Source organism: Numida meleagris, chromosome 22 (genome assembly GCF_002078875.1).
Source record: "Numida meleagris isolate 19003 breed g44 Domestic line chromosome 22, NumMel1.0, whole genome shotgun sequence".
Taxonomy (NCBI): Eukaryota; Metazoa; Chordata; class Aves; order Galliformes; family Numididae; genus Numida; species Numida meleagris.
Window position 1 is genome coordinate 5,624,142 of NC_034430.1, and position 27,016 is coordinate 5,651,157.

A 27,016-nucleotide genomic window follows, 5' to 3' on the forward strand; every position below is an offset into this window, starting at 1 on the left:
TCAGGTCTGCTTCTTTCTAAGCAGCTCTTCTGCTGCTTCCCCGCATCCTCGCAGTCCATTTGCCCCCACTTACCGTCTGTGGTCTCAGTCACCGGTGTTACTTTATTGCCACACCACCTCTGGAAGCTGGCTGCTGGTTTTGCTGTGTTTTTCCAGCCCCAGATTTGGTTGTGTTTGTGCTGATAATTCTGCTGTGTCATGAGCAAGCTGGTGTTGTAGTTACAGTGTGGGGATTTGGACAAAACGGATGCACAAACCGTAAGAGCCGACCCAAGGCTCACCAGTGCTTGCAGGGATAACAAGCTGGGTCGCAGCCTGCCTTTGTGAACATGGGGATAAAAGTTCAAGTGCGGTCATGGTAAAATATTTAAAAGTGCATTCCTGTCGAGGCTTGGGCTAACTACTGAGACTTTGAAGAGGGAATTTGAAGTAAAGGTTCAAAACTTGATCTTAATAGATTTGGGGGAAGGATGGGGAAAGCTCTGAAGCGTTCTCCGGCCCAGAAGTGCTTTGAGTTTCTTTTGAACTGGCTTTGGTGGTGGAGGCAGAGAACAGTGGTTACCCCACTTGTCTGGCTTCGGGCTCAGCCCAGTGCTTATCAGCGGTTTCCAGACACAACTGGAAATTTGGTCTCTGAGGGAAGCAAGAGATTCCACTGATCCAATCCGGTAACTTCTATCCCCCTTCCTCTCACTGCTATCGCTGCAGCTGCTCCAGCGACTCCTGGATGACCGCAAAGCCACCGTCGAGATGATCCAGGCGGAGGGCGGGCGCATCGCGCAGTCAGCAGAGCCCGCAGACCGGGAGAAGATCGCCGGGCAGCTGGAGAGCCTGGAGAGCCGCTGGGCAGCACTGCTGCGCCGGGCAGCGGGCAGGTGAGACCACGGGACGCTGCTGCTGCTGCTGCCTGGTGTTGTGGTTTCTGGTGGCTGCGCACCAGGATCTCCCTCAAAGCCCGCTGCCTTGTGCTGGAGACACACGCAGATGTGCAGCGCTGCTGCTGGAATGCGCTCGGCTCTGCCGCCATTCTGCATTCCTGGCTTCGTTCCTCCTGGGCAGCGTTGATAACCCAGAGAAGCAAACAGTTTTGTTTGCTGGTCAGCCCTCAGAGGGTCTCTTCTGCTGGTCAGAAGCACAGGACAGGCTTGTCTTGCCATTCACAGTCCCCCAGAGCTTTACAGAGTTCAGCCACCTGCATGTGCAGGCTGTGACAATGGCGTTGCTTTTGTTGCTCTTGGACTTGACGGCTGGGCTGGCTGCTGGCTGGAGCTGGAGCTGCTGTTCCCCTCACACCCTGGGCGCCGCAGGTGTTGGTTCCCTGCTCAGCCCCACGGCTGCACCAGCACAGACAACAACACGTGGCAAGCTGGCGGAGATCTCTGTACAGATACATCCTGGAAACCACAGCTGGAAAACATGAGAAATCAAAGCCAGTTTGGGAGCTGAATTAGATAGCAGTGGTTTACAATGGCATGGAAGAGCTCAGATTAAACAAATTCCCTGCAGGGGATGGATGTTATTTTTATTCCTTTAAGCTTTAACATTTAGCTTCAGTGGCAGCATCCTGTTGACACCTTTCTGCTGCCTGAATCTCATCTGCAAGCTGCTGGCTGCTGCGTAAGCTGATATGCCAGGTTACACAGCCAGTGGTGAGGGCCAGATCTGACCTCCCCAGGTGAGAAATGGCTGCAGATGAGGATGGGTTCACCCAGCTCCAGTGCTGCTGCCGGCCCCTCCTCAATGGCAGTGTGGGAACATGAAGGGCTTGGCCACAAGCTGGCCGTGTGAGAGGATCTCAGAGGATGGGATACTGACAGAAGTGGGATGAAGGGAACCTTTCTGCCACCTTCACTGGAGGATGAGCTGGGTGCCTAAGGAACAGCTGCAGAAAAAAGATTATTTTGCAGTTTCTCTGCACTGTTTTTTGTGTTTGCGTAGCAGCTTGCCAGACAAGGTGTCTCACCCCACACCACTCAGAGCTGCTTCTGTTCCCTCTTCCTGTTGCGCTGCTTTCTGAAGTATTTCCACTTTGGATCCTGATTCAGTTGAACCCGTTACTTCCTCCTGGTGCAGAGCCCTGCTGACAGCAGAGCCATGCCTGCGCTCAGAGCTGCCTTCTGTTGCCCACTCCAAAGGGAAGCTGCTCCTCAGCACTTTGTTACGTCCCCATTACAGGCAGAAGCAGCTGGAGGACATCCTGGTGCTGGCAAAGCAGTTCCACGAGACCACGGAGCCCGTCTCAGACTGGCTGTCGGTGACGGAGAAGAAGTTGGCCAACTCGGAGCCCATCGGCACGCAGACCGCCAAGATCCAGCAGCAGATCAGCCGGCACAAGGTGGGGCCATCGGGTGCAGGGGATGGGGGTCGGGGCTCTGTGGGGGTCTGCCGTGGTGATGTGGGTTGTCGGTGTGAACAAGCCTTGGAGGAGGCCAGAGGAGGTCTGCAGGCTGCTGCACAGGCAGGGAAGGCTGCAAGCCCCAGCCCACCCATGTAGGCACTGTTTAGTTGATGTCTTTGCACCCTGCAACGAGTATGTCTGGTCCTGGATAGAAGAACCGTTCCCATTTTCATGTTTCTGTTAAGCATTGTTTTTCAGTACGCCTTGCCCATTCACGGGTGGGTTTTGCATCTCGTTCATTCCCTCAGTTGCATTCGCCATTTCTGTTTCACTTTTGTTTTATCTTTTCCTTTTTCGTTAAGTTTCATCTTTTCCGCTCATTTTTGTTTTCTGTTGTCCATTTTGTCGTCCCGGATTTCAGGCTCTAGAGGAGGAGATAGAGGCCCACGCGGCCGACGTGGCCCAGGCGGTGCGCGTCGGGCAGGGGCTGTCCGCCCTGAGCTGCGCCGCCGAGCAGCGGCTGCTGGCAGAGAAGCTGGACTCTCTGCGGGGCCGCTACGGCGAGGTCCGCGAGCGGTGCTGCCGAAAGGCAGCTCTGCTGGAGCAGGCCCTGTGTAACGCCAGGCTCTTTGGGGAGGAGGAGGTGGAAGTGCTCAACTGGCTGGCTGAGGTCGAGGACAAGCTCGGCTCGGTATCCGTAAAGGATTACAAACGGGACGTCCTGCAGAAGCAGCATGCTGACCAGCTGGTATTTTCCGTTTTTCTTCCATCTTTATGTTATTTGTTTTGTTGCATTTATCCATTTTGTTTTGGTTTGGTTTTTTCATTTGTTTCTGGCCTGACTTTAATTTTCACCAGCAGCAGAACAAGCTTTGCGTTTTCTAGGCTTGGAGAAGTGTAAAGAGATGATGTGTTAAAAGCAGTGATTGAAGCCTCAAAAAGGGGTTTCCCAGGGGAAGCTTCAAATGTTTCAGTTGCTTTGTGAACAATGTCTGAGCAAGCTTGGCCACCCCGCGCCTTTAGAAGGCTGGATGCTGCTTCCAAGAATGTGAATGTGAAAAGCCCGGTGGGTTTCCAGGCTAGGCTGGCCACCGGGGAAGCCGTCTGCTTCCGCTCCATGGGGGCCATGCAAAGCTCTTTTCAAGAGTAAGTTCTTCAGCTGTATGCACCCAAAGGTTTTAGCTCTGTGTTTTGAGCCTTTAGTCCCAGAAATCCCAATAAGTTGCTCAGCAGGAGAACTAGGGTCAGAGCAGTTCCACCCTGTGGTAGGTGAGAGCAGGCTGTGCTCTCCTTAGCATCTCCAGCCAGTGAGGTGCGGGCACAGCCTGCAGAGAGATAACTCCAATTTGGCTTTCTGTCCAGGCTCTGAACGAGGAAATTGTGAACAGGAAGAAAAACGTGGACCAAGCCATCAGAAACGGGCAGGCTCTCCTGAAGCAAACCACAGGTAATATGGGGCTGGGAAGCACCCAATCCTGCACAGTGCTCGCTGGCTGTGCTGTGCAGAGGAGGCTGCTTTCCCTCCGATCCTGTTTCCTCTTGAGTCTTCCCACAGTAGCTGTTGTGCACCCAGACCTGGATGCTGAGCCCCATGCGCTCCAGCTTAGCAAATCCCAAACACCTCCCCCAGCTCTGAGAGCGGTGATTCCCACCCCTGCACTCAGCGCTGAGCAGCCCTGTATCACCAGGGAGGGTTTTCTCATTGCATCCAGCTGCTAAGTCGCATAGAAAGAGGTTAAAAATACACCAAGCCCTTTCCTAATATTGCTTTCCCATACTGAGCAGTTGTTGCTGTTGCCACGTGGGTGTGAGTTTGTGTTTATGAGTGGGAAGAGAGGTCGGGGCAATGCATTTCCTTCAGATGTGGTCTCCTCTGAGCAGATGTGCAGCCCTCTGTCCTTGTGGGAGCCCTGGAGCAGGAAGAGGAATTACAAAGAATTTGGCTTGCAATTTCATGTCCCTTCGGAAATAGCAGTAGAGAGTGAATTGGACCTTTTTTCTTGGAACTGTGACATATTAGTCAGGGACTGAGACCCGGTGGCTTTGGGGCTTGTGGCAAAGCGAGGCTTCACAGCACATTTCCTTCCTATTCTAGGAAAGGGGTGGCTGTTACCCTGGCTGGCAGAAAATGTCAGCCCTGAGAGCAGCTTCCTGGCTGTGAAAATAGGCTGTTAAGTTGCACGGACGTGCAGAAAAGTGAGACTGAAAGCAGCTATTTAAAATGAGGGGACGGGGCAGCTGGCTACCGTGGGCCCTCCGTCCATTGTCACATGTCCCCTGTTGCCGTCCCACAGGGGAGGAGGTGTTGCTCATCCAGGAGAAGCTGGATGGAATTAAGACCCGCTACTCGGACATCACCGCCGCCAGCTCCAAGGCGTTGCGCACGCTGGAGCAGGCTCGTCAGCTGGCCACCAAGTTCCAGTCCACGCACGAGGAGCTCAATGCCTGGATGAGCAAAGTGGAGGATGAGCTGGCATCCAGTGGGGGACAGTCCCCAGCCAGCGAGCAGATACCCCAGTTCCAGCAGAGGCAGAAGGTGGGGTGCGGCAAAGCAGCATGTGGGGATGTGAGAGCCACGTGGGAGGAGAGCCGGGGTCTGCTCACTGCCTGGGAGGGAGCGTGGGAGACTTGGCCTGGCAGCGTGTTACATGGGAATGGAAATGGGGGACACTGCTCACACATCTGGTGGAATCTTAGCATCACAGGACGGTTGGGTTGGAAGGGACCTGACAGCCCCCCCCATCCCCTGCCATGGGCTGGGTGCCCCCCACCAGCTCAGGCTGCCCACTGCCCCAGCCACGTCCTCGGGAACCTCCAGGGATGGGGAGGATCCCAGTCCCCGAACCTCTGGGGATCCAGTGCTGGGGTGTGCCCGGTAGCTGGCACCGCCGCCCTGAAGGACGTGTCCGTGTGTGCCTCCTAGGAGCTGAAGAAAGAGGTGATGGAGCAGCGGCTCGTTCTGGACACGGTGAACGAGGTGAGCCGGGCGCTGCTGGAGCTCGTGCCATGGCGAGCCCGCGAGGGGCTGGACAAGCTCGTCTCAGACACCAACGAGCGCTACAAGCTGGTCAGCGACACCATCAAGCAGCGGGTGGAGGAGATAGATGCTGCCATTCAGAGGTCCCAGCAGGTGAGCTGACGAACGCCGCGGCCTCGGGAGCGTTTCTGGGCCTTGTCAGTTTTTCCCCGTGCCTGTGATGGGAAGGGACGGTGCACCCTGCCCCGCTCTGCTCAGACCAGGGGTGGCTCAGCTGTGCCCCGCTCCGTGCCTGATTCACCTCTCCTCTCCCCGCAGTACGAGCAGGCGGCCGACGCGGAGCTGGCCTGGGTGGCTGAGACCAAGCGGAAGCTGATGGCGCTCGGAGCCATCCGGCTGGAGCAGGACCAGACCACGGCCCAGCTGCAGGTGCAGAAGGTACGGGGCGGTGAGCCTGGCCGCTGGGGGTGGCTCGGGGAGGCTTGGGCCTGGAGAGGCTCCATGCACCAAGGGAAATACAGTGTTTGTCCTTCATAAGTAACAGGAAAAATGAAGGATATGGATTTAGACAAATGAAGTGTTGGGTTTCTTATGGAGAAATCCTTGAGGTGCTTCGGGTGCCAGATGAGTGCTCACAGACATTAAAACTGGAGCAATCTAGGGATGGGCAGGCGCCTGGCAATGCCGTGCCCCCCCATGGCAAGCGAGCTCTACCTGCTCCCTGCTTACAGAAACACACCTACTGATTAACGAGGGTCCTTTCACACTGGCTCCGTGCTCATTGTTCCTTCCAGTGGGGGACTCCTCGTTTCCCTCGCAGCAGCCAGACGTGGAACAAAGAGAAGCTTTTTTTAATATCTTTGAGATGAGCTCATGCCTGAAAGAACGTGCACTTTAAATAAACGGCCCTTTTCTTCCCTCGCCAGCCCCGGCAATCAGAGCAGCATACGTGCTTATTGGATTTTGTGCGTTTAAAATAAAAAAAACAACACACAATGCATTGTTATAATGGACTGCAGCATGGAGCATTAAGCTCTGCTGAGCTCAGCCTGGCTTCCTGCTGCTTGTGGGTGGCGTTCAGTGTGCGGACCTGGGGAATGGCGGAGTTGGTGGTGGATGCACTTCCAGGGAGCATCGTTCTGGGCGGTTGTGGTGTGGGCTGCACTGGTGGCACAGGGGTGGTGGAGCCTTCCCTCTGCAGTGGGCAGTGTGCCTGCACAGCCCTGCTGCCCTGCGTTGCCTGCGCTGCTGCCCGGTGTTTCTGTCCATGTCAGATGGCTGCAGGTTTACAGTGCGTGGCGCAGTGACCCAGGTGTGGAAGCTGCTTGGTGTCTGACACCGTGCCGTTTTCAGGCCTTTTTGAAAGAGAGAACTTAGAGTAGATGAGTAATGGGGAAGAAATGCAGGAATCTGCATTTTCAGCCAGAATTTCAGTGTGCCACAGGATCCTCATGCCGAGCTTGGTGCAATCTGCAGTGCTGGCTCTGGGCAGCCTGGCGGGGGATGCTGGGGGGCAGATCGCGCCCTGTTCTCGTCCCTTCCCTTCCTTTAGAGGTTTCCTTTCTGCAGGCTTTTTCCATCGACATTATTCGGCACAAAGACTCCATGGATGAGCTGTTCAGCCAGCGCAATGAGATCTTTGGGACGTGTGGGGAAGAGCAGAAAGCTGTTCTCCAGGTGGGCCTGGCCGGGGTTTGGTGCTGCGGGAGATGGGGCAGAGCGGGGAGGGGCGAGCACAGTCAGAAGTTGTTTAAAATTACTCCATCTTCAGAAATTCCCACCAGCGACACTTAGTAGAGATCTCTTTATATGTATTACTCTCTTTTATAGCTGTGTTTTTATTGCAGTGTCTGGGGAGAGGGGATAGTGGGGTTTCTTAACGCCGCTTTAATTGGAATTACAGCTTGTGCGCGTGGAACACGGCCACCGAGCGCGGCCCCGCTCGTCCCAGCACAGCGTGGGGCTGGCAGCGCTCCGTGCCTTCCACAGCCACCGCCGACTTCTCCTTCCCCTTCCTTTTAGGAGAAAACAGAGTCCCTGGTGCAGCAGTACGAGGCCGTGAGCCAGCTCAACGCGGAGCGCTACGCTCGCCTGGAGCGCGCGCAGGTCCTGGTCAACCAGTTCTGGGAGACCTACGAGGAGCTGAGCCCCTGGATCGAGGAGACCCAGGCCCTGATCTCCCAGCTGCCCCCTCCGGCCATCGACCACGAGCAGCTCAAGCAGCAGCAGGAGGACATGAGGGTAAGGCGATGGCGGAGCTGCAGCGCGGCCGGGCCGGCTCTGCTGGGTGGAGCGGGCGTGCGGTGCTCACAGGGTCAGAGCGGCCGCTTTTCTGATGTTTTTTTCCCATTCTTTCCTTTTTGGGGATCCTACAAGGATGCCTTAGTCCTACCACGTGGAAATCACTCCATAACTTGGAACACTTCTCACTGCAATACAGATGGAACCCAGGGGAGCCTGGCTGCCTCTGAATCTCCTGCCTGATGGTGGCAAGGAGAACAGCATTGTGCTTTTAGGGTAGAGGGATGCAAAGAAGAATTTCTGTCTCATCCCCTTTGGGGCACGGGGAGGGTCTGTGGCCCAGGCAGGCGCGGTGCTGGTGCGCATGATGGCTGTGCTGGGGAGAGGAGAGCTCTGTGTGCTCAGCAGATGCTGGGTCAGGACTTCGGTGGTATCCATGTGCTGCCAGATGCAATCCTTACTCTCTGAGTACCGTGTGAAATAGATACACAGCAGCTTTCAGTACATTGCTAAACAATTGTCTTCCCTCCCCCCTCGCTCCTTATTCCCTAGCAACTGAGAGAGTCTATTGCTGAACATAAGCCTCATATCGACAAGCTGCTGAAAATCGGACCGCAGCTCAAGGATCTCAACCCTGAGGAAGGGGAGATGGTGCAGAAAAAGTACTCGACAGCAGAGGCCATGTATGCCAAAATCAAGGAGGAGGTGTGTCAGCGGGCTCTCGCTCTGGATGAAGCCGTCTCGCAGTCCACTCAGGTACACTTGTGGGGCGCCGGGCAGCCACCTCCTCTAGGAGATCCTAAAACCCTTTGTAGGGCGCGGGAGGGCAGACACCTTCAGGGTGGTTTCAGCCGACTGCTGGGCAGCCCTGCTCCGCGCTGCTGCAGGAGGAAGGGAGAAGGAGTTTGAATCTTGATGTGATAAATAGAGTCGTAAATTTTTACAGCCTCAATAATGATGCTGATTCAGTGGGGCTGTTTTGGCATCCGCCCAAGGCTGGGAGGGCCCAGGGAGCCTCTTTAAACAGCTCAGAGAGATAAGTTTCGTTTCTGATAAGCGAGGCACTGCTGTGTGAGCAGCGCGGGATCGTTTGTAGGGGAGAGCTAAGAGTCCCCAGGGTCTGGGAATCCCCAGAGGACACCTGCAGAGATGGCTGCAGAGCAGAGATAGGAGAGGAGGGGCAGAGATTGCAGGTGCTAAAGTCCAGAGAAGGGTAGAGAGTTTCTGCCAGACAGGTGCAGGGCTGATGGCTCCCAGTTACGCTGCGTTTCACCCGGTGGTAACTGTAGTGCCGTTGGTTGTCGTCGTGTCTGGGTTTTTATTTTTTTTATTCCTGTATTGTTTAGTCACTTCTCTTGGTTTGCACTTGTATTAACTCCGAGTTTTTCCCCCCCACACACATCCCTCCCGCCTCATCTCTCACTCACATTGTGGAATGTGTTATCTGTGTGTGTTGCTGCCTGTTCCTGTCTTCCCCACATGGTCTCATTTCATTGTTGTGTTGACTGCGCCCCACCATTGCAGATTACGGAGGTAAGCGCCGTTGTGGTCAGTGTTCATTTACACTCTTTCCTTGGGCTGAAGCAATTCTGTTTTACACCCAGACTTTCATTTCCAGTTCACGCATAGCTCAGCTCACCTTGCTTAAGAATTAATTCTGAGGGGAAAAAAAATCCTGTTTCTGAGATGGCTTTGGTTGCGCTGCCGCCTGGTTTCGGCCGCGGACAGCGTCTGCTGGGAATGCTTTGTGCAAGCCAGAGGTTTTGCTTTTGGAGCAGTAGACGCTGATGCATGGAGCTTTCTGCTCCAGCTGAGCTTCCCTTTGCTCCTGCTTGTTGGCTAAGCCAGCGTGCTGTGATCAACTTTGCACCGAGAGCCCATCTCGTCTCTGCTGGTAGCGCTCTGGCAAAGGCAGCGCGGGTGTTGTGCAGAGGCAGCACCGGGGCTGGCAGTGAGGCACAGAGCTGCCCACCACCTCTCCTGCAGAGATGAGCTAGGGTCCTTAAGGCCAAAGTTGACTTTTCTTTAAAAAAATGAAACCGGCAAACCCTGCTAGACCCTCTTCCTTGGCTTTCTGATGTTGCTTTTGGTGGAGCCTCAGTTCTATGGTGCTCCTCCCTGTGTGCATGCAGCTCTCCACCACCTCCCTGACCGTGCCAGGGTGGTTTTCATGCGAGCGTTGCACTGAGCAGAGGTTTCCTCCGGCACCAAACACGGGCACTTTTCTGTCAGCATCTCTGCACAGATGCTGAAACAAATGGGATTTGTTTTGAATGTCACACTGCCCATCTGCCAGGAGTGGGACGGCAGTCCAAGCGTGAGCGGTATGGGGCTGAGCACGGTGACAAATCACTGCCGTGTTTGCTTCACGGTCGCCTGTGCCGGCTCCGGGAGCTTGTTTGGCTGAGGTGTGGTTTGACTTTGAGCTGGTGCAGCCTGGGGCTGTTTGCAGCAAACAGAGCCTGGGCAAGCACGAGCAGGAGGCTGCAGGTGTCGCTGGTGCTGGCAACGCTTGTCCTCTGCAGGAGGCCGCTGGGTGCAGCGCCGGGGGCTGTTGTGCAGGGGGGGGGGATGCGGCGCTGCTCGTCCGCTCTCACTGCCCTAATGGACTTGCTCCTCTCCAGTTCCACGACAAGATCGAGCCCATGCTGGAGACGCTGGAAACCCTCTCCTCCCGCCTGCGCATGCCACCCCTCATTCCTGCCGAGGTCGATAAGATCCGGGAGTGCATCAGCGAGAACAAAAACGCCACGGTGGAGCTGGAGAAGCTGCAGCCTTCCTTCGAGGCTCTGAAACGGCGCGGGGAGGAGCTGGTCGGCAGGTCGCAGGGCGCGGACAAGGACCTGGCAGCAAAAGGTATTTGGGCAGGATGCAGTGAGAGGGGTTTGCTGGGCTGGTGGCACTGCCCAGTTCCACCTGGAGCAGGCAGGGGGATGTCAGCAGAGGGGAAGGAGGCACTTGTGGCTGCTCAGGCCATCACCGTGAGCTGTTCTCTTGTGGCAGCCTTTGGTGGCCCCTGTGAAGTGATTTGTTGGTGTTGATTCACCTCCTAATGGAAGGAAGGAGCATCCCCAGCACAAAAAGACCTCTTAACACAATTAGCGCTAATTGGCCCCTTTGTTGGCAGCTCAACAGCCAGCTTCTGAACTGAGTGTGCACAGACTTCGTGCTAGAGCTGGCTTCAACAGAGCTTTGTTGGAGGAGAGTGTATGGGCAAATTTGCCCTGGGCTTGCCTGCACAGAAGTAAAGGTCTATTTCTGCAAACTGGGGTTCCTCCTGTCCCTCAGTATCTCCCATAGTTAATGTTCTGATAGTCCCATCCATATTTAATTTTAGTTTCAATATTCTGTTGGCTATTTCTAAGTGGAAAGTGTTAGCAAATTGCTTTTGGGTTGTAAGAAGGCTGACTTGTGGCAAGGCAGTCTTCTTCTTCATGGAATGTTTTCTTTCCTACTCTCAGTAATCCAGGATAAGTTGGATCAGATGGTCTTCTTCTGGGAAGACATCAAAGCTCGAGCAGAGGAACGCGAGATGAAGTTCCTCGATGTCCTGGAGCTTGCAGAGAAGTTCTGGTATGACATGGCAGCCCTCCTGACTACCATCAAAGACACGCAGGACATCGTTCATGACCTGGAGAGCCCAGGGATTGACCCATCCATCATCAAGCAGCAGGTGGAAGCGGCAGAGGTGAGGAGCGTGGGACTGTACCCCCCTCTGGAGCTTGTCTGCACCCATTTTGTAAGGTTGATTAGGGTAGATCTTAAATAACGTGGCTGTAGAACACTATTGTAGGCAGCCAGATTATGAAGCGTTATTGCCATTGTAATTTGGAACTGCAGGGAAAAAACAGAAGTCTCCTTTTACATATCCCTCTCCACCTCCGCCGCCCCTGTTCCAGACAAGGAAATGATGCTTAAATCACTTCTTTTGCTGCTGTTTTGGGAAGCTTATCGAGCGTGCGGTCAGAGCTGTGTGCCCACTTGTTTGAGGGATGTGCAGGTTTGCATGATTCTGCTCCCAGCCTGCACAGGAGGCATTTGAGTGCTGCCTAGCGTGGGAAGGATGTATTGAGATTTTGGTTAGACTGGAGATAAGTGTGGAGCTGGATGGGCTTGAATTTCATTGTGGTTGTTTCAAGTAAATGGAGAAATCCACTTCAGGTGTTTGCTTGTTGGCCTTCCTGGAGCTGGCATATTACTGCTTGGGTCACTCTTTGCTAAGTCTGTCCTTTCTATTTCTGTTTTATAACGGTTATGACTTCGGTTTGCATCTTTTGAGTCTCCAAAATGAATGCCTGTATTGACAAAACACTCCTGTAAACAGTACATCTCCTGTAAACAACGTCTTCAGAGAGGCTGTTCAGGCACCTATTGAGCTAAATACAGAATTCCTTGGTTTAGTTCCTTCAAACCATGCAAACAGCATTGCCACCGTGCCCGGCGGTGGGAGCAGGGCAGGCTGGCCATGGCAGTGCTGGTGAGCAGGACGCCTGTCTGCTTGCTTCGTATCGCAGTGCTGGGTCTGGCTTTGGAATGTTGGCCATGAATCTGGCGCAGAAAGGATTCTTCCTCCTGTTCACGGGGAATTTTTGGAAAAGCATTTAATAATCAACATTTTCCTTCCATCGTTATGTTTTGTGCAGACTATTAAGGAGGAAACGGATGGCTTGCATGAAGAGCTGGAGTTCATCCGACTCCTTGGAACTGATTTAATTTTTGCCTGTGGTGAAACTGAGAAACCAGAAGTGAAAAAGAGCATTGATGAGGTAGGAGAAGCAGCAGCCTCTTGTTCACATAAAATCAGGGAGGAGCGAGTGGAGCTCGCGTGGAAGAGCCTAACGAATTCTGTGGGCAATCTTGTCTTCTGCAGATGAACAGCGCATGGGAAAATCTAAACAAAACTTGGAAGGAGAGGCTTGAGAAGCTTGAAGAGGCCATGCAGGCGGCTGTGCAATACCAGGATACTCTTCAAGTAAGAGACAGGGCTGTTCACGTGCAGTGGGTAGACCTTGGGAGCATCACTGTGACTCCTCCTCATGAAGCTGTACTGGGATATGTGTGAATGCAAGGCAGGAAAATGTCTCCTTGTGAATGTTTACAGCCTCTGTTAGACCCTGAGCTCACAACCAGCTCCAAGCAGCGGCAGATGTTTGGCTGCATCTGTCTTCTTAAGTCTGTCTTTGCTTCTGCACAGCATAGCAGGATGGGGCTGGCTGCCATCACGGCCTTGTGCTGGGAGCAGGGAGGTGAAGGGCAGGAGGTTGTGCTGGGCGCTGCCATCTCTGCCTCAGAGGAAAAGTTGGTGCTTGCATGGTGACAGTGGCATCCTTCCCCTTTTCTAACGGTGTCTGCCCTCATTTCAGGCCATGTTTGACTGGCTGGATAACGCCGTCATTAAGCTCTGCAACATGTCTCCTGTTGGCACTGACCTCAGCACGGTTAAGGAGCAAATGAACGAGATGAAGGTACGCGGGTGGAGTCGCACCGCTTCTCCAGTGCTTTGCATCGCAGAGCTCTCACTCGAATGATTCATTTTGTTCTGGTTTTTGTCCTGCTTGTTTTGGCAGGAGTTTAAAATGGAGGTTTACCAGCAGCAGATTGAGATGGAAAAGCTTAATCACCAAGGTGAACTGATGCTAAAAAAAGCTACAGATGAGACAGACAGAGACATCATAAAGGAGCCACTGACAGAGCTGAAACACCTCTGGGAGAATTTGGGCGAGAAGATTGCTCACAGACAGGTACAGAGGAGGCCTGGCTTCATGCCAGCGCAGGGTTGAAGTTCAGTTGGGTGCTCCCACTCCTTCCTGACTTAAACATTCCTTTTCCTCTCTGCCGTCGCCCAGCACAAGCTTGAAGCCGCTCTCCTGGCCCTCGGCCAGTTCCAGCACGCGTTGGCGGAGCTGATGGCCTGGCTGACCCACACCGAGGAGCTGCTCGATGCGCAGAAGCCCATCAATGGAGACCCAAAAGTCATCGAGGTTGAACTTGCGAAGCACCATGTGAGTGCTCCCACTGTGTGTCGTTTGTTCGATCCACTCTTGCGGGGTTTTCTCTCTTATGAAGGGTTTGAGTTGGTTCAAGTCTGTGAAAGCATGCTGGAATTAACCAGATGTTTCAGAGAGGTGTCCAACACTTTCTGACGTGTCTCATTAGGTGCTGAAGAACGACGTCCTGGCCCACCAAGCGACTGTGGAGACGGTGAACAGAGCGGGCAACGAGCTCCTGGAATCGAGCGCAGGGGACGACGCCAGCAGCCTGAGGAACCGCCTGGAGAGGCTGAACGCGTGCTGGGAGGCGGTGCTGCAGAAGACAGAAGAAAGGGAGCAGCAGCTGCAGTCCACCCTGCAGCAGGTCGGGGCACGCTGGGCGTGCGGAGGGAAGGGGATGGGGACGCTGGGCTCTGCAGTGTGGTCCACGGGTGTTTGTTACCCTAAAGTGAAAATTCAGTTCTTCCTTGCACGAAGGTGAGGCTTAATGGTGGAAGCACCACGCTTTTGCAGAAGGACTTTTTGCCTTCTCAAGCCCGAGATGTGCTCGCTTCAAAGCAAGGCATTTTTTTGTTTGCAGTACCAACTGTGTCTTGTTTACTTGCCAGAATTACTGTGTGGTGACGGGGTACCGTGTACATCCCTTCCTACCATGCTGTTAAATCCAGCTCTGCCTCTTTATCTGGTTCTGAAGCAAACGCAGCGCCAACCCTGGCGCATGATCAATGGGGGCTGATGTCATCCGATCATGGCCGATTATATTTCCCGAACAGGCCCAGGGTTTCCATGGTGAGATTGAAGACTTCCTCCTGTGGCTAACGAGAATGGAGAGCCAATTGTCTGCATCAAAACCCACGGGAGGGCTGCCAGAAACTGCCCGGGAACAGCTCAATGCCCACATGGTAATTTCTTGGGGGGAGATATTTAGTGCTTCCAATTCAGCAAGCTCCTATCTGTCAGACGTTGGCATCAAAATTCTCATTTGTGAGTTTGATGGGAAGGGAGATGAACGCTTCTCTGGTGTTCTTACAGATAAATTTGCACTTGATGCTGGGGGCAAGCATCACAATGCTTTAACCGCCATCCTGTGCTCAAAGAGATGCACTGCTGTCACTTTGCTGCCTGCCCCGGCCCTCATTTTCTCATCACCTTTTGCTTGCCTGACGCTTGGGCTCTGCCTGTTGCAGGAGCTGTACGGCCAGCTGAAAGCGCGGGAGGACGTGTACAGCCAGCTGCTGGCCAAGGGGCGGCTGATGCTGCTGAACCGCGACGACTCGGGCTCGGGCTCCAAGACAGAGCAGAGCGTCGCGCTGCTGGAGCAGAAGTGGTGTCTGGTCAGCACCAAGATGGAGGAGAGAAAGGTACCGCTGGCAGAGGGGCACTGTGCCCCACGAGCAGGAGCTGCTCCCCGCTGCTCTGCTCTCCCAGGACAGGGCTGGGGAGGAGGGTTATTATCTTAAATAACCTCTCTTGGGTGCACAGATTGAATTTGTCATCCAAACGGTGCAGTCTGAGAGGCAAGCTGTTCATTTTTCTAGATAGTTCTGAAATGTGGTTAAATCACAGAAAATGAGTGTAAAATTGCACGTGGATTATTCAGAGGCGGGGTGGGAAGAAGCCTCCTGCAGCTCTGAAAGGCGCTCTCTGTTGGTCCTTGGAGCTGCCTCCGTTTGGGTGTTTTGGCCGGCGATGAGATAAAACAAGGGATGCGGTGGCCTCGGCCCAGAATACATTTGTGGTGCTGCAGCTGTTGCCATCAAAATGTCATCCAGCTCCCATTTACTAAGAGCTCTTCCCATGGCGATCCCTTTCTCGGGAAGCTGAGGGCGATGCAGCTGCTCGTGTGTCGATAATGGAGTTGTCTCCCCTTTCACGTGCGATTCTCGCCCGTGAATTTTGAAAGAAACTAATTCTGAAGCGGCGGCTTTCATTGAAAGCTCCTCGCCTTGGTAAACAAGTCGTGTTCCCTGGCCGGGCCGACAAGGTTCCCATTGGAGGCGCGCTTCAGTGGGGACACAAAGCCTGCCCTTGTCTGTGAAACCACAGATCGTGAGCTCTCGCCCTCAGCGTTGTTTTTTTATCCCCCCTTCCCTCCCCTCTGTGCAGGCAAAGCTGGAGGAGGCTCTCGCCCTGGCCACGGACTTCCAGAACTCCCTCCAGGACTTCATCAACTGGCTGACGCTGGCCGAGCAGAGCCTGAACATCGTGCCCCCTCCCAGCCTCATCCTCAACGCCGTGCTGGCCCAGATCGATGAGCACAAGGTGCGAGCACCGTGGGCCCCCAGTGGGTGCCGGGGTGCAGGGAACAAGCACGGCGCCTCAACCCTTGCCGCATGCACTGGGTGCTCGCTGGCACACCCAGATCTCCTTACAGATAGGAGGATGGCTTTGCTGTTTGCAGGTGTTCGCCAATGAAGTGAATGCTCATCGGGATCGCATCATCGAGCTGGACCAAACTGGGAACCAGCTGAAGTTCCTCAGTCAAAAGCAGGACGTGGTGCTGATCAAGAACCTGCTGGTGAGCGTCCAGTCCCGCTGGGAGAAGGTGGTGCAGCGCTCGGTGGAGCGGGGCCGGGCTCTAGATGACGCCAGAAAGCGAGCCAAGCAGGTGAGAAATGGGCAGGGAGTGACAGAGCCCAGGGTGCAGCCGGCCCTGGGGGTCCTGAGACCACAGCGGGGCTGGGGACAGCTTCAGTGCTAAGTTTCAAACTTGATTTTGTTTTCCTGTAGTTCCATGAAGCTTGGAAGAAACTGATTGACTGGCTGGAGGATGCAGAGAATCACCTGGACTCTGAGTTGGAGATTTCCAACGATCCTGACAAAATCAAGCTTCAGCTCTCCAAACACAAGGTAGAGCTTTGCTGAAGCAAGACTGGTGCTGGGCACTGGGTGGAAGGCAATTCACAGATTGATTAGCATTGGAATAGATCGCTCAAATCACTAAGGCCAACCCCAGCCCACCTCCACCATGCCCACTGACCGTGTCCCTCAGTGCCTCATCTCCAGGGACGGTGACTCCACCTCCTCCCTGGGCAGCTGTGCCAATGCATCACTGCTCTTTCAGAGGAGAAATTTTTCCTAGTATCCAACCTGAGCCTTCTGTGTCATAACTTGAGGACAAAGGAGAAGGAGCAGGGCAGCAGCTCCTCTGCTGTTAGAACAGGGGAGAGGCACATCTTATCCACTCTTATTACTGCAGTGGCAAATGTGCAGCTGGGCATCCACGTGAGAGCTGTGTATCTTCCTTGTGAGGTCGGGTTTTCTGAAGCCGTTTTGTTTTTTCTCCGTGTCCCCAGGAGTTCCAGAAGACGCTGGGTGGGAAGCAGCCTGTCTACGACACCACTATCAGGACAGGCAGAGCCCTCAAGGAAAAAGCTTTGCTTCCAGATGACACTCAAAAGCTGGACAACTTGCTGGGAGAAGTCCGGGATAAATGGGACACAGTGTGCGGCAAATCTGTGGAAAGGTAAATCCAGCCCCGGTGCTTTACCAGCAGTGCTGCTTTGCCAAGGACCGCTGCCAAAGTGGAGAGTGAAGGAGGGGAGGTTGAACCCTACGGCACGTGATGGTTTTATATGGTCGTTGGAGGCTGGAGGAGTTCACTGGGCCACAGCGAAAGGAGATGAGTTTGTTCCTGAGAGTTCACGGGGTATATCTGTTCTCCAGGCAGCACAAGCTGGAAGAAGCGCTCCTGTTCTCTGGGCAGTTCATGGATGCACTGCAGGCCTTGGTGGACTGGCTGTACAAGGTGGAGCCCCAGCTGGCAGAAGACCAGCCCGTCCATGGCGACCTGGACCTGGTCATGAACCTGATGGACGCTCACAAGGTGAGGACGCCTTCTGCAGCTCCTCATGGGGGTGGGAGCTCTGCTCCCCAAGGGCCAGGCAGCAGAGGAGGCTGAGCTGGTGCCCGGTCTCATCCCCCATCACACAGGACCCCAGAACTGACCCCTTTGGCTTTTGCCCTCTCTCCCTCCAGGTCTTCCAGAAGGAGCTGGGGAAGCGCACGGGGACAGTGCAGGTGCTGAAGCGCTCCGGCCGGGAGCTGATCGAGAACAGCCGGGATGACACCACCTGGGTGAAAGTACAGCTGCAGGAGCTGAGCAACCGCTGGGACACGGTGTGCAAGCTGTCTGTGTCCAAACAAAGCCGCCTGGAGCAGGCCTTGAAGCAGGTGAGCAGAAGGCTGCAGCTGGAAATGGGCTTGGAGAGCTCTACTCGTGTAGGGCTGTGCCCTGGAGTTTGGCACAAACGCTTCCCTTGGAGAAGGCTCTTTGCACCCTGTGCCCAGGCAGAAGGTTTCTGGCTGAGCAGGACAGCGCTGCCCTGCAGCTGTTGCCAGTGAGAACAGCAAAGCAGCACTGGTTATTTACTTACCTTTTTCCCCAAAGAAGAGCCATTAAGAAGGGCCTGTCTGAAAAGGAAGGATGGAAAGGTCTCGCTGATGTGCGCAGTGGGCAGGTGGGAATGGGCCGGTGATCAGAGAGTGCTCCAGCTTGTGTTTGCTCAAGTCCAGGGCAAAAAAAAGAGACCTCGATTTTTTGCTTAAAAAAAAGGTCAAAAGGCTCTTAGGTAGATTTTATGTCAAGCAGGCAATTTACTGAATAAACTACCCAGGTGCCAAATTGGCCAGCGCTCAGATAGCTGTGCTGTTAGTGGAAAACACCGAGTTCTGCAGCACTGCTGCTGCCAAGGACAGGGCCAGGAGGAGCAGGACCTGCTGGTTCGGGCCAGAGCTCCCAGAGCTGCAGGCCCTTGTGCTGGTGCTGTGCAAGCCCAGGCCAGCAAGATAGGTCCTTCTTCTCCCTTTCTTTTTTTAAAGTCCCTCCCAGCCCCTTGTCCCCCCGCTCCTAACCACGTCCTGAGGAGGGGGGCTGACCCTCTCCTTGTGTGTCCACAGGCGGAGGAGTTCCGGACGGCCGTGCACATGCTGCTGGAGTGGCTCTCGGAGGCTGAGCAGTCCCTGCGCTTTCGGGGAGCACTTCCTGATGATGCCGAGGCACTGCAGTCCCTCATCGATGTGCACAAGGTGAAGGGGGAGCTGCAGAGGGGCGGGTGCCAGGAGCGCGGCGCAGCACTTGGCCTTGTCTTTTTAGAACAACCCAAGCAAAATCGTGGGCAGGAATACTGCAAAATAATCCATTTGGGTGTTGTTTAAGTTCCTGCATTTTGAGGGGTGAAGGGAAGTTAAATTGTTCTTATGCAGGGGTCACAGCTGGGTGTAGGGTGGGAGCTGGACCCGGGTGCCCCCTGCCACGTGCCAGCCCTTCACACCCGGCCCACGCATTCCCCACTTCCAGGAGTTCATGAAGAAAGTGGAGGAGAAAAGGGTGGACGTGAATGCAGCGGTGGGAATGGGAGAGGTCATCCTGGCCGCCTGCCACCCTGACTGCATCACCACCATCAAGCACTGGATCACCATCATCCGCGCCAGGTTCGAGGAGGTGAGTCCCTGAGGCCGCGCTTGTGTCCATCCCTGAGCTCCTGCCCAGCCCCAGAGCGTGCCCACGGTGTTTGTTTTCCTCTCCATTCATTCCCATGTGGGGCTGATGCATCTCTGCATCTCCAACAGGTCCTCACGTGGGCCAAGCAGCACCAGCAGAGGTTGGAGGCTGCGCTCTCAGAGCTGGTGGCGAATGCAGAGCTTCTGGAGGAGCTCCTGGCCTGGATCCAGTGGGCTGAGACCACCCTGATCCAGCGGGATCAGGAGGCGATGCCGCAGAACATTGATCAGGTCAAAGCCCTCATCACCGAGCACCAGGTGAGCCCGGTGCTGGAGCAAACGTGCTTTCCTGCCCCGTGGGCAGACACTTGTGAGAGGGCAGGTGGGGTTTTATTCCTGATGTGCCATGGGGGAGATGTTGGCTTCTCCTGACAGCCCAGTTAAAGTAGCACCTCGCCCATCCCAAGCTGTCACTTGGGAGCCACGCGCAGCGGACGGGCTGAGCCCCCATCGCTCCAGGCACCGTGTTCTCCATGGGCCGGGCACATCCCAGCGAGAATCCAGAGCTCCAGTGGCTGGAGGTGAAAACATCTCAAAACTGCAAAGGTTCTCTTGTCCCTTGTGTGTTCTGACAGTCCTTCATGGAGGAGATGACACGGAAACAGCCGGACGTGGACCGGGTCACCAAGACGTACAAGAGGAAAGCGACTGAGCCGCCCCACGGAGCCTTCATTGACAAGTCCCGCAGCAACAGTACGTCCCCCGCTCGGTGGAACACGCGCTGTGGTGGGAGGAAGTCAAATACATAGGAAACTCATTAGCTTTGATTATCAATTAACGAGGCATCCTGCGCTGACAGCCACCAGGAAGGCAGCTGAAGCTTTCGCAGGGGGAAATCCAGGTGGTCACCACCGAAACGGCGCTGCTGGGGTGCAGGGCCCGTGCTGTGTGCTCAGCACAGCGGTGCTGGGAAGCTCACGCTGTCGCTTCTCCTCGGTTTCTTTCTGCATTTGTGCTGTGATTTGTTGTTGTTTTTGGCACGCCGTTTCTGAATCCCCCAGCGGGGTTTGGGGCGCAGAGCGGCGGGGGCCGTGGCTGCAGCACGCAGGGCTGTGGGGCAGCTTTCTGCTCGGAATGTGCTGCTCCTTTCCTTGCCGCTCCGTCCTCAGCGCTCAGACAGACTCAACCCATCCACGCCACCCCACGCGGTGCATTTACTCTCTCTCTTTTTTTTCCCCCCAGGAAAATCCTTGCCCCAGGCCGCCCCCCCCACCATGCCCATCATCTCCCAGTCGGAAACCAAGAACCCCCGCATCAACCAACTCTCGGCCCGCTGGCAGCAGGTCTGGCTGCTGGCCCTGGAGCGCCAGCGGAAGCTCAACGACGCCCTGGACCGACTGGAGGAGGTAACGGGCGCCGCGTGGGGCGCGGGGCGGTGCGGGCGCTCGGTGCCACCTCCTGAGCTGCCCGGGTCCTGCAGGCTGTCCCTGCTGCTGTCCCCACAATGCCACAAGGAAAAAAGCTCTTCCAAAGCGTTATGGCTGAAAACCGCCTTCTTTAATTAACTGCGCGCTAATGAACTGCTTTGTGCCCCTGCAGTTGGTATCTGTAGAGGTAATGACAGCCAGGCCTGCTTTATTCCTAGTAATTAGCTTAACTAATTAGTGCTACTGTATATATCTTTTCCAATCATCTAATGTAATTTTTGTTTTTATTTACGCTTAACAAAGCAGCTATGCCCAGAAGTGAGTGTTTTTGTTTTTCGTTGCTTTTTCTGTAGGTCAGTTCAGTTTCTGCGTATCAGTGTTTTATTTTTCCTTTGTTGCTTCTAACTTGAGAAATGTTTAAAAAAAAAAAAGAAAAGAAAAGAAGAAAGTGCTCAAAACCATTGTCACCTTGCTGTGAGCTCCTGCAGCGGGTGGGGTCCCTGGGGGGTTAGGAGGGGTTAGGAGGAGGGCGAGAGGTTTGCTGCGGGCTGGCGGCACTGCTGCAGGGCTGAGGGTGCCGGGCTGCGCCCCATGTGGGAGAGAGCACGGCGCTGGGTGCTGCTCAGGGGAGGGGAGAGGGCGGAGGTGGCAGCAGGCAGCGAGGAGCCCGCGTGTCCGAGCAGGGTGTGTGTGCGTCCGTGTGCACGTAGCTAGCGCTGCCTGTGTGTCCGCGCGGCCGTGGGGATGCTCCGTCCCGTGTCCGTGGTGACGTGGTGGCTGTCCCCTGCGCTGTGTGTCCTTCTGTGCTGGGAGGGCCCGCGCTCGTCCCCCTGGGGCTGATGCGGAGGGGGCGGGGGGTGGGGGTTCCCCGTGGTTCCTGTGGGGTTCCCACGCTGACTCGCGATTTCCTTCCAGTTGAAGGAGTTTGCAAACTTCGACTTCGATGTCTGGCGGAAGAAGTACATGCGCTGGATGAACCACAAGAAGTCCCGCGTGATGGATTTCTTCCGGCGCATCGACAAGGACCAGGATGGGAAGATCACCCGGCAGGAGTTCATCGATGGCATCCTGGCGTCCAGTAAGTCTGTCTGCCTGAAACAAGCTGAGGAAACAACACCCGGCCGCGAGGGCAGGCTGCGCGTCCCCGTGCACGGCTGCTCATTTCCCCTCCTTCCAGAATTCCCCACCACGAAGCTGGAGATGACGGCGGTGGCCGATATCTTTGACCGCGACGGCGACGGCTACATCGATTACTACGAGTTTGTGGCCGCTCTCCATCCCAACAAGGACGCGTACCGCCCAACCACCGACGCGGACAAAATCGAGGATGAGGTGAAGCACCTGGGGTGGTTTGGGGTGGGTCAGGACGGGGGCTGGCAGGAGGGAGGGAGACAAAGAGGAGGAAAGAAAGGATCGTGCTGGTGTCGGGCCAAAATAATTCATCCGTGTATCACCAGCGTGTTGGAAGTATCGGCCGCTTAGGTCTGTGTTTTATCCAAAAAAAAAAGCCTACTTGAGTGGAGGCACCAAAATCCCCATTTCTTACCTCGCTTTCTCCGGTGCAGGTCACCAGGCAAGTGGCCCAGTGCAAGTGTGCCAAGAGGTTTCAAGTGGAGCAGATCGGCGAGAACAAATACCGGGTAAGGCAGAGGGCACCGCTCCCCCCGGCGTTCCCTGCAGGGAGGGGACCCCCATGGGCAGCCCCAGGGACCCCGGGGTGAGGAGGGGCCCCGTGCCCTGGGTCCGTGCGCCCTGGGGAGGCAGTGCTGGCCCGGCGCTGCCCCAGCCCCAGGGTGTGCCCGTGCAGGAGAGCATAACAGTGGCAGTGTTCTGGGGCGGGCGGCCGCTCAAGCGCAGCATTCACTGCCGCCCGCAGCCGCCCTTGAAGTTTTCCTGGTGGATGAGTGTACCTTACGCCCGTGTTTTTCTTAGCTCGCTCCTGAAGAAGGAGAATAATTTCCTTACAGGATCTCTTTGTAACAGACTCCAGTGTTTATGTTTCAAATTATTCACCGAGGTGAAGCTCGGCCGCGAGCTGGCAGCCAGCTGCCCGGCTTCCTGCGCTGTGCTCGGGGCTCGCAGCTCCCTGCTGCCTCAGAGCCCCGTCTCTAACTCCCCGCAGTTAACAGTTGTCGTGATGATTGCACTGTTAATCCCATAAAATGTTTTTCTTGTTTTTCTTTCCCCTCCTCCTGCTCTCAACTCTCCTCCCGCTCCCCAACCCTTATCCCTTCCACTTCTCTCCTCCGTAGTTCTTCCTCGGCAACCAGGTACAGTTTGCCTTGCCATGCTCTCTCACCTCTCGTTAGTGGTTGTAGCTCATGTGTCCGTGGTGCTTTGTCCTTTGGGAGGATGCGATCTGTAGAGTGCTGCTTGGAGAGCTTGTCCCACCGCCGCGCAGAGCCTGGTACAGAGGAGCGCTGTCCAAAACAAACCGGGCAGAAAGAAGGGAAAAAGCCAATGGGAAACATCAAGATTTGACTCAAAGGGAGAGATTTCTGTCTCCTTGCTCCTTCCTCAGAACCCTGGGGATGTCAATGGGCTGCAGGGACAAATTCGTGGGGGTGACACATGCGAGGGTTGTACCAGGCTCTGCGCTCGGGTCACCATCACCGTGGGATGGCAATGCTGCATCCACATGTTTAATCCCATAGGTAATGATAACTAAACCTCATCCTGCTGCACCCGCTGAGTAACTCCTGGTGGGAGCAGGGCTCGCAGGAGCGCGCTGTGGGTGCGTCCCGCTGTGGGGACCCGGACAGCAGAGCGGGGTCGTTGTGCCAGCTCACATTTAGCTCCTGTCAATGGGACGGAGCGGCACAAGGCACTGCCACGGGCCCACTGCCCCCACACAGAAAGCTGTGTCTTCTCTGAAAGGATGGTGCCCTACCAAAAACGTGCCCCGGAGGAGGGAAGCCTGGCTTTCCACATTGGATGGATGGCTTTGTGTTAGACAGCGATTATAGAAACGTCCTCAGTGGCGTCTGAAAAATAATTTGAACATGACGGTGAAATGAGAACTCGCCCATCCCCGGCTTTCTCTGTGGGTTTTGGGGGACCCCAAACTGGGGACACCCCGCTCTGTCCCCTGGGGGAAGGCTGCTCCCTCCTGCCCTTCCACCTGCAGTGCTCGATTCTCATTTTATCTCTCGTTTATTTTTGCATTCCTATCCCCCCAGGGGAAAACCTTCCTACTTTTTCTTTTCCCTCTTTTAAAATCATTCTGAAGGTAATTAGCTCCCTTTCCAAGAGTGCTTCCCCCACCGCCTCGGAGCGGGGCTCGGTGGAGCTGGGGTTCAGCAGTGCAGGACGCAGCCTGGGCTCGGGGCTTTGGGGCGCGCCGGGAAGCAGAGCCCGCTTCTGGGTCGGGGTGCACTGACTGAGAAATGGAAGGCGTTTCAAGTCACTAATGAACATCACAATCACTAATCACCATTTCTGCGGGGTTCCTGCCCGGATTCCCATGGCCGCGCTCACTGAAATCCTCGCGGGGCGGTGGCACTGGGGCTTTTTCTGCTGCTGGGGCCGAGTCTGAGGCTCGGGGGAGCCCCTGCCTTCAGGCTGGGGAGGTTTCTCGCACGGTGGTGGCACAGCGCTGCTTTGCTGGCTCACCAACTTGCCCCTGCCCTCTCTTGTCCGAGTGGGCTGCACCAGCAGCATCAGTGCGTTGACAACCTGTTTCCTTCAGAATAAAAAAGAAAACCCGCGATTCTGGCTGCGAAAATCCATCTAACGGCCAAATTCCAAACGCTGGTTTGCTTCTTTAAAACTAAAGGGTTTGGATAGCTGCATCGTAATGCCAGGCAGCTGAAAAACTCCTGGAAATTGGTGCCGGTGGGCATTTGTTCCAGCAGAGTGAATCTGGAGAAACATCCGTGCTCGACAGATCGGTGCGGGTGTCTGGGAGCACAGGCGGTTTCTGGCAGCCCGGCTCTGGTGCAGCCCGCGTGGAGGGAGCCTGCAGTGCTCTCCCTGCGTCCTGTGCCTGATCCCCTTTCTCTGCTCCGCAGTTCGGCGATTCCCAGCAGCTGCGGCTGGTCCGGATCCTGCGCAGCACCGTCATGGTCCGCGTCGGCGGAGGGTGGATGGCGCTGGATGAGTTCTTGGTGAAGAATGACCCCTGCAGAGGTAAGGCGGCCCCTGGCTGAGCAGCTGGCTGCCTTCCCTCCCTCTGGCAGGGCTGTGGGGACGTGGCGACTCAGTGGCCGGGTGGGACCAGGTGCTCCGGGGAGTAGGGCTGGGTCATCCAAGGAACAGGAGGAAATGGGCCCAAAGCAAATGACAGAACTTAAAACTGTGAGATTTGGCGCTCCTAGAGCAAAGCTCAGCGTTGGGCCAAGTTCCTAACAGGGAAGCGCTGACACCAAAGTTATTTCCATCCACGGGAGATCTCAGCATCGTCCTTCTGTTCTGCAGCTGCTCCTTTGGCTTCCTGGTCCGTGCGCTGACTCAGTGCGTGGCCTCGTGCCGGAGCTGCTCGGCAGCGGGAGTCCCCTGAGCTCCCCGTGGGGCTGCCCCTTGCTCGGAGGGAGACCCTCCTGCTCTCAGCAACATTTGGGTGGAAACGTTGACGTTGGCCTTTAGCTTCCCCCTGTCACCTGTCCCCCAAAATTGATGAAGAGCTGCCCAAAGCTGGGGGTGGAACCACAGCCTCTCAAAGCTGTTCTTAAGCCACGCTGAGCAACAGCCACTGTTGTAACGTGCCGTGTTTAAAGGCCATTCGGACGGGATTGCCCCAAGAAACCAGAGAATAGCAAAGCAGGCAGTGTGGATTTATGAGCCTCAGGCAGCCTTTAAGCAGATGAATTCCCAGAGAGATAATGCATGGCACGAGGCGGGCGGGCGAGAGCCGCAGCCGCAGCGAGGCCATCCCGTCACCCGCTGGGGACAGCGCGGGGGTGACCCCTCCCGGTCCTGGGGCGCGGTGCCGCCTGGACGCAGCGCTCAGCTCTGCTCTCCCGGGTCCCTTCCAGCGCGAGGACGGACCAACCTGGAGCTCCGGGAGAAGTTCATCCTGCCGGAGGGCGCCTCGCAGGGCATGACGCCGTTCCGCTCGCGGGGCCGCAGGTCCAAACCGTCCTCCCGGGCGGCCTCCCCGACGCGCTCCAGCTCCAGCGCCAGCCAGAGCAACCACAGCTGCGCCTCGATGCCGTCGTCTCCGGCCACCCCGGCCAGCGGAGCCAAGGTAGGGCCGGCGGGAGGACCTTGCTCTGCCCGTTCCCGTGAGACAGATGCTGCGGCACGAGGAGGAGGAAGGATGCGGGGGGAGGGGGTGCACGGGTGGGACGGCTCCGGACAGGTGTCCGTCTGCAGAGCTCCCGCAGCGGTGCTGCACCACGGCCATGGGGAGAAGGGACCGCCCGCTCCTCCCACCCCCCCCATCACTTGGCATGTGTTATTTCATCGCCCGTTTGTTGGGTTTTTTCATTATTATTTATTTCCTGTTTGGTTCTCGTTTCATTTTAGTGCTCTTCTCCCCTCATTCCCATTTACTTTTCTGTTCCATCTTTTTTTTTTTTTTTCACTCACTCCCGCCTCTCCCCCCTCTCTGGGTTTTCCATTCCACAGACTCCTCATCACTTCTCTCGATGTTATGACAAACCCTGGTTGATAAACAGTAAAGCGGGCACCCCGCTGCGGGGATCTGATTACCCCGACCTCCAGCTCCCCAGCTCTGAGGTAGGGTCCTCTCCCGCAGCCCCAGGACCCGTTGTCGCAGGCGGAGCTCCCGGAGCACCCCGCGTCCGTCTGCCCAACGCTTCCCTCGGGTAGAGCAGCGCTTGCTGGCACCGCTGGCACGAGGGCTGGTAGCGTTTTTCATGGGTTCCTAACTCGGAGCAAACCAAGCACCGGCCTTGGGATAACGCTCGCAGCGCGCATTTCCCTGATTGCAAACCAAAAGATTGAACGTTTACTGCGTGCTCTCAAAAAAGAAAAGAGAATCTGTCAGAGCTTGTGAGCATCCCAAAGAGGCCGTGATTGGCATTCAGACAGCCGAGTTAAGACTTGAAAATCAGCTACAGCACGTGCGCGGGAACCACTTCGCCTCCGGCGTCACGATGCGCGCGTGGGGTGTGCGGAGCGATGCTCCGGGGAGCGCGGCCCCGGGCCCTTGGAGGCAGCTCCTGCCCCGGGCTTCCCTCTGCGAATGAGGAGTGCGGGGTCAGAGGGCGATGCGCGGCCGGGAGCAGCAGAACGTGGTGCTGCTGGAAGTGCTTCCCAGCAGACCAGGCGGACTTTGAGATGAGCAGAAGGTCGGGAGCCCTTCGTGTGCTGCTGCGTGCTGCCTGCTTGCTGCTGTGGCTGGGTTCCGATCCAGGATCAAGGACGAGAATTGAAATCTCTGACCACGGGGACAATACCTTCACAATCACGTGATAACAGATCTTAATTCATGCTGAGGCTGAAGGGGAGCCCCTCGCTTGGCTCCCCTCCTGCTGCCTGCCCCGGCCTGGCTCCAGTTTTGGGAGATCCCAAAGATCGCACACTGGGGGCCTCACGCTGCTCTGAGCCGCGCTGCAGGACGGCAGCACGAGAGGCTGCAGCTGTCCCCGTGCTGTGCCCAGCACCCCCCAGACTGAGCTTTGCTTCATCCCAGAAA

General features: G+C 55.9%; 1 protein-coding gene and 1 long non-coding RNA gene across 13 annotated transcripts in view; one reads left to right on the forward strand and one right to left on the reverse strand.

Moving 5' to 3' along the window:
- The window catches only part of MACF1 (microtubule-actin crosslinking factor 1), a 112,038-nt gene that overhangs the window by 83,611 nt on the left and 1,411 nt on the right, over window positions 1-27,016 (forward strand). For 6 of the 12 annotated variants that reach the window (XM_021375386.1, XM_021375384.1, XM_021375389.1 and 3 more), the window contains 39 exons: window positions 709-875; window positions 2,176-2,335; window positions 2,760-3,086; window positions 3,701-3,785; window positions 4,633-4,874; window positions 5,262-5,468; window positions 5,634-5,753; window positions 6,885-6,992; window positions 7,338-7,556; window positions 8,109-8,312; window positions 9,081-9,089; window positions 10,181-10,412; window positions 11,018-11,244; window positions 12,200-12,322; window positions 12,427-12,528; window positions 12,920-13,021; window positions 13,124-13,297; window positions 13,403-13,558; window positions 13,713-13,910; window positions 14,320-14,448; window positions 14,734-14,907; window positions 15,653-15,808; window positions 15,948-16,154; window positions 16,277-16,396; window positions 16,843-17,012; window positions 17,213-17,372; window positions 17,525-17,719; window positions 18,446-18,574; window positions 18,846-18,989; window positions 19,118-19,306; window positions 19,624-19,741; window positions 20,231-20,394; window positions 21,331-21,493; window positions 21,593-21,747; window positions 21,981-22,055; window positions 22,668-22,685; window positions 24,426-24,543; window positions 25,389-25,600; window positions 25,984-26,094. In XM_021375386.1, the coding sequence (XP_021231061.1) occupies window positions 709-875; window positions 2,176-2,335; window positions 2,760-3,086; window positions 3,701-3,785; window positions 4,633-4,874; window positions 5,262-5,468; window positions 5,634-5,753; window positions 6,885-6,992; window positions 7,338-7,556; window positions 8,109-8,312; window positions 9,081-9,089; window positions 10,181-10,412; window positions 11,018-11,244; window positions 12,200-12,322; window positions 12,427-12,528; window positions 12,920-13,021; window positions 13,124-13,297; window positions 13,403-13,558; window positions 13,713-13,910; window positions 14,320-14,448; window positions 14,734-14,907; window positions 15,653-15,808; window positions 15,948-16,154; window positions 16,277-16,396; window positions 16,843-17,012; window positions 17,213-17,372; window positions 17,525-17,719; window positions 18,446-18,574; window positions 18,846-18,989; window positions 19,118-19,306; window positions 19,624-19,741; window positions 20,231-20,394; window positions 21,331-21,493; window positions 21,593-21,747; window positions 21,981-22,055; window positions 22,668-22,685; window positions 24,426-24,543; window positions 25,389-25,600; window positions 25,984-26,094 (6,069 nt within the window). The remainder of the gene's footprint in view (window positions 1-708; window positions 876-2,175; window positions 2,336-2,759; window positions 3,087-3,700; window positions 3,786-4,632; window positions 4,875-5,261; window positions 5,469-5,633; window positions 5,754-6,884; window positions 6,993-7,337; window positions 7,557-8,108; window positions 8,313-9,080; window positions 9,090-10,180; window positions 10,413-11,017; window positions 11,245-12,199; window positions 12,323-12,426; window positions 12,529-12,919; window positions 13,022-13,123; window positions 13,298-13,402; window positions 13,559-13,712; window positions 13,911-14,319; window positions 14,449-14,733; window positions 14,908-15,652; window positions 15,809-15,947; window positions 16,155-16,276; window positions 16,397-16,842; window positions 17,013-17,212; window positions 17,373-17,524; window positions 17,720-18,445; window positions 18,575-18,845; window positions 18,990-19,117; window positions 19,307-19,623; window positions 19,742-20,230; window positions 20,395-21,330; window positions 21,494-21,592; window positions 21,748-21,980; window positions 22,056-22,667; window positions 22,686-24,425; window positions 24,544-25,388; window positions 25,601-25,983; window positions 26,095-27,016) is intronic. The other 6 variants (XM_021375391.1, XM_021375393.1, XM_021375394.1 and 3 more) reach the window with 3 other exon arrangements.
- LOC110387343 lies at window positions 20,670-22,110 on the reverse strand. The gene is made up of 2 exons (XR_002432471.1): window positions 21,962-22,110; window positions 20,670-21,517 (listed from the first exon to the last, which is right to left on the reverse strand). It is a non-coding gene; the product is annotated as an uncharacterized LOC110387343 (long non-coding RNA).